Source organism: Miscanthus floridulus, chromosome 2, assembly GCF_019320115.1.
Source record: "Miscanthus floridulus cultivar M001 chromosome 2, ASM1932011v1, whole genome shotgun sequence".
NCBI lineage: Eukaryota > Viridiplantae > Streptophyta > Magnoliopsida > Poales > Poaceae > Miscanthus > Miscanthus floridulus.
The window spans coordinates 37,790,578-37,794,242 of record NC_089581.1 but is presented as its reverse complement, the minus strand read 5'-3'; the positions used below and the strand labels follow the sequence as shown (position 1 = coordinate 37,794,242).

Sequence of the window (3,665 nt, the reverse complement as noted above, 5' to 3'; positions counted from 1 at the left end):
TAGGTTGTAGACGCCGTGGGAACATTGAGCATAGGTTTTCAGGATGGGGGCATTTCTTTTACACACCAAATAAAAGCACATGTATGGTAATCTCAATATACCTAGCCGGTTGTATATTATAAGTATTCTTTAAAGTGTCGTGTACAAGGCTATGCATTTTAAGATGGAGGGCTAACCAACCGATCGAGCACTTATATAGAGAGAATTCCTTATTTGACACCAGACAAATGACCTGTTCTTTTTTTGGCCCTCAAAAAATTTCCGTTCCCTATTTGACATCGAGTTCAACTTTCGTTCCTTCTACGACACTCCGTTGGGTTTGACATCCATGAACCGTTAACTGCCACGTGAAAAGACGATTTTGCCCCTGTGGGCCCCACCACCCTCCTCTCCTCCCTTTCTTCCCCACGTACGGTCATGGCCGCGCCGCTCCCCGCCCTCGACGAGCTCGCCCCGGCCATGGCCGCGACGGCCCTCAACGAGTTTTCCCCGGCCATAGCCGCGACGGCCCCCGACGTGCTCGCCCCGGCCCGCCGCACCGAGCTCGCGACGGCCGCGCGCTGTCCTCCCCGAGGTCGCGCCCTCCCTCCCGACCTCGCGCTCCGTCCTGCCATGGCAGCGTGGGAGCTCGGACCGCCGCGCCGCACCACGATCTGGTGGAGCCGGCGCGCCGCCCTCGGCTAGCCCCGCGCCTGCCACCGGCGCGCGAGAGCTCCCCGCGCGAGCTCCTCGCGAGATTTTCCCCAGCCATAGCCGCGACGGCCCCCAACGTGCTCGCCCCGGCCTGCCGCACCGAGCTCGCGACGGCCGCGCGCTGTCCTCCCCGAGGTCGCGCCCTCCCTCCCGACCTCGCGCTCCGTCCCGCCATGGCAGCGTGGGAGCTCGGACCGCCGCGCCGCACCGCGATCTGGTGGAGCCGGTGCGCCGCCCTCGGCCAGCCCCGCGCCTGCCACCGGCGCGTGAGAGCTCCCCGCGCGAGCTCCTCGCGAGAGGGAGCCATTGCTGCACCAGCCACGCGAGCTCCGGCCGCGCCCGCATCCCGCGCCGCGAGAGCCCATCCTGAACCGCGCCATGGCCGGTGCCGACCTTCGCCTGAGCTCCTCCCCTCTATGGCCGGCGCCGACCTCCGCCTGAGCTCCTCCCCGCCATGACCTCCATCGACCTCAGCCCGAGCTCCTCCGCCAGCGAGTAGCGCCGCCCTCCCCTGCCTCATCCACCAACAAGCCGCGCCGCCCTCCCCTGCCTCCTCCATCAGCGAGCAGCGCCGCCACTCCCTGCATCCTCCACCAGCGAGCGGCACTGCCATCCCTTGCCTCCTCCGCCAGAAAGGGAAGAGAGGAGGGAGAAGGTGGTGGGGCCCACAGGGGCAAAATCGTCTTTTCACGTGGCAGTTAACGGTTCATGGATGTCAAACTCAACGGAGTGTCGTATAAGGAACGAAAGTTGAACTCGGTGTCAAATAGGGAATGAAATTTTTTTGAGGGCCAAAAAAGGAACGGGTCATTTGTCTGGTGTCAAATAAGGAATTCTCTCTTTGTATATAGACCAAAGAAATTGACCCAAACTAACTTTTCTCAAAAGCATCAGTTCTGGTGGTATTACCACCTTGTTACAAAAGAGCGCCTCAGATAACATTCAATACCTGATCAACTAAGCACGTTCCTTCCACGCGTCATGTTGAACATGTTTCCGTCTCCATGTCATTTAATTGGGAGAATTATTTATTTGACACTCAAACAAATCAGTCTTTCATATTTGGCACTAAAATTTTTGAACTTTCTTATCTGGCATCAAGTTGAAATTTTCTTCCATAAATAGCACTACCGTCTATTTTCACAGGTAACGATGTTAAGCGGCTTGCAAAATGACGTAAGTGCCCTTGTTTGTAGTAGGCGTTTGGAGCACGCACGCACGCTGCTGCTACTTCGCACGCATGCTGCTGCTGCTGCACAAGGCTGCTTGCTGCGTTCATCATGACCTTGGACTCGTTGAAGCTGAGCACGCCGTCGTCGTTGAAGTAGTTGGCCAGCTCACTCTCGCTACTGACGGACGACTCCGGGGAGGAGACGTCACTGGTGGACGAGTTGCTACTCCACGGCGGGGTGGTGTCGCCGTCATCGTCGCTGCAGGCACTACCATTATTCTGAGCGCAGGTCGCTGGTGCCGCAGCAGGTGCTGCCCAAGCGCGGCCGTGGCGGCCATGCGCTGGATGGCCTTGGGCGACATGGCTGCGGGGGGCAGGTCAAACGGGAGGCAGAGCGAGAAGTTGAGATCCACCGCGGCCTCCGATTCCTTGAGGCAGAGTAGCGCGGCGTCGTAGGCGCGTGCCGCGGCCTCGGCGGGGGAGTGGGAGCCGAGCCATATCTGTTGCCGGCGGCAAGCCCGGGGCATTCTGAAAAGCCGCAGCTGGCGGTGCCGGATCCGAGGAACGGCCGCTAGGTGAGGTCCTGTCCTTGCCGGTGAGTTTGGCGCTCTAGTACTAGAGCCCGCCGGGCTCCGCGTGCAGGCGCGTCACGAGCCGCGCGAACTCGACAGCTTCAAGGAGCCCGTCGCCGTCCGCGGCCGCCGAAGCCACCAGCAAATGTCAAGTAGCAGCAGCGTGCGTGCCCTCGTCCAGTCCCTCTTTCCCCTCGACGGCGCCGTCAACCACGACGGCCACCACCTCCCGCTGTTCGTCGTCCAGGTCACCGAACTCACCGACGGCGTCTTCCTCGGCTTCGCCTACAACCACGCGCTCTCCGATGGGTCAGACGACACTAGCTCATTTGGTTCTTGCGGGAGTATATAACAACATAGCATGCATGTCTCTTGACCAATGCAAACGTACGTACACATCCAGAGGCTGATCCAGCACGGCGCCAGGCGCTTCGTGGTGCCGGGGAACGTGCCCATGGGCTGCTTGCCCATCATCCTGACGCTGTACGCGTGCCCGGACCCGTCGGACTACGACACCGCTACGGGTGCCTGCACGAGTTCAACGGCCTGGCGCGCTACCACAACGAGCAGCTCCGGATGCAGGTCCAGGCGCTCCGGATCAGGCACCCACACACCGCCATCGCCTTCGCCGGCTACCACCAGCCCGTCCTCGCGTTCCTCACGACCCCGGCCCTCTTCGGTGAGATAACCATTCACCCTAGCATTCAAGGTGGGCGAAACCAAGCTGAGAGATGCTGGTGCAGGATTCGACGGGAACACGACGCTGGTGGTGTGCTGCTGCGCGGGCGCCGGCGGCGGCAGGTACAACTGCAGCGTCGCGGCGGGGTGCGGCCGGCCCGGCGCGGCGACGGCGTGCGCCGACCCGTCTGCGGCGGTGAACTGGGACGGCATCCACCTCACGGAGAAGGCGTACGGGGACATCGCCGAGGCGTGGCTGCGGGGCCGTCGGCGGAGCCGCCCATATTGAGCCTCGTCTGACCCGTCGCCTCGTCCGAACGCCTACTACAAATAAGGGCACTTACGTCATTTTACAAGCCGTTTAACATTGTTACCGATGAAAATAGACAGCAGTGCTATTTATGAAAGAAAAATTCAACTTGATGCCAGATAAAAAAGTTTAAAACTTTTAATGCCAAATATAAAAGACTGGTTTATTTCAGTGCCAAATAAATAATTCTCCCCATTTAATTTGGTCATCATCTCACATGCGGCGCATCAGACCTGCAGAC

At 60.0% G+C, this 3,665-nt stretch overlaps 2 protein-coding genes across 2 annotated transcripts; one reads left to right on the top strand and one right to left on the bottom strand.

Moving 5' to 3' along the window:
- Window positions 1–1,780: 1,780 nt before the first annotated feature.
- Window positions 1,781–2,391, bottom strand: LOC136536364 (ethylene-responsive transcription factor ERF013-like). Its single transcript, XM_066528686.1, has 2 exons — window positions 2,165–2,391; window positions 1,781–2,123 (listed from the first exon to the last, which is right to left on the bottom strand). The coding sequence occupies exons 1-2, from the start codon at window positions 2,389–2,391 to the stop codon at window positions 1,781–1,783; spliced, it is 570 nt and encodes a 189-aa protein (XP_066384783.1).
- Window positions 2,392–2,581: 190 nt separating this feature from the next.
- LOC136536363 (GDSL esterase/lipase At5g45910-like) lies at window positions 2,582–3,403 on the top strand. Its single transcript, XM_066528685.1, has 3 exons — window positions 2,582–2,780; window positions 2,840–3,115; window positions 3,180–3,403. The coding sequence occupies exons 1-3, from the start codon at window positions 2,582–2,584 to the stop codon at window positions 3,401–3,403; spliced, it is 699 nt and encodes a 232-aa protein (XP_066384782.1).
- Window positions 3,404–3,665: the final 262 nt, after the last annotated feature.

Excerpts from the sequence above, each read along its gene's own strand:
- LOC136536364 (XM_066528686.1), bottom strand. The coding sequence starts at position 2,391 with ATGCCCCGGGCTTGCCGCCGGCAACAGATATGGCTCGGCTCCCACTCC. Across the intron at positions 2,124-2,164 it reads CTTGGGCAGCACCTGCTGCG|CGACGATGACGGCGACACCA; the intron begins GCACCAGCGACC and ends TAGTGCCTGCAG.
- LOC136536363 (XM_066528685.1), top strand. The coding sequence starts at position 2,582 with ATGTCAAGTAGCAGCAGCGTGCGTGCCCTCGTCCAGTCCCTCTTTCCC. Across the intron at positions 2,781-2,839 it reads CTCATTTGGTTCTTGCGGGA|AGGCTGATCCAGCACGGCGC; the intron begins GTATATAACAAC and ends GTACACATCCAG. Across the intron at positions 3,116-3,179 it reads CACGACCCCGGCCCTCTTCG|GATTCGACGGGAACACGACG; the intron begins GTGAGATAACCA and ends ATGCTGGTGCAG.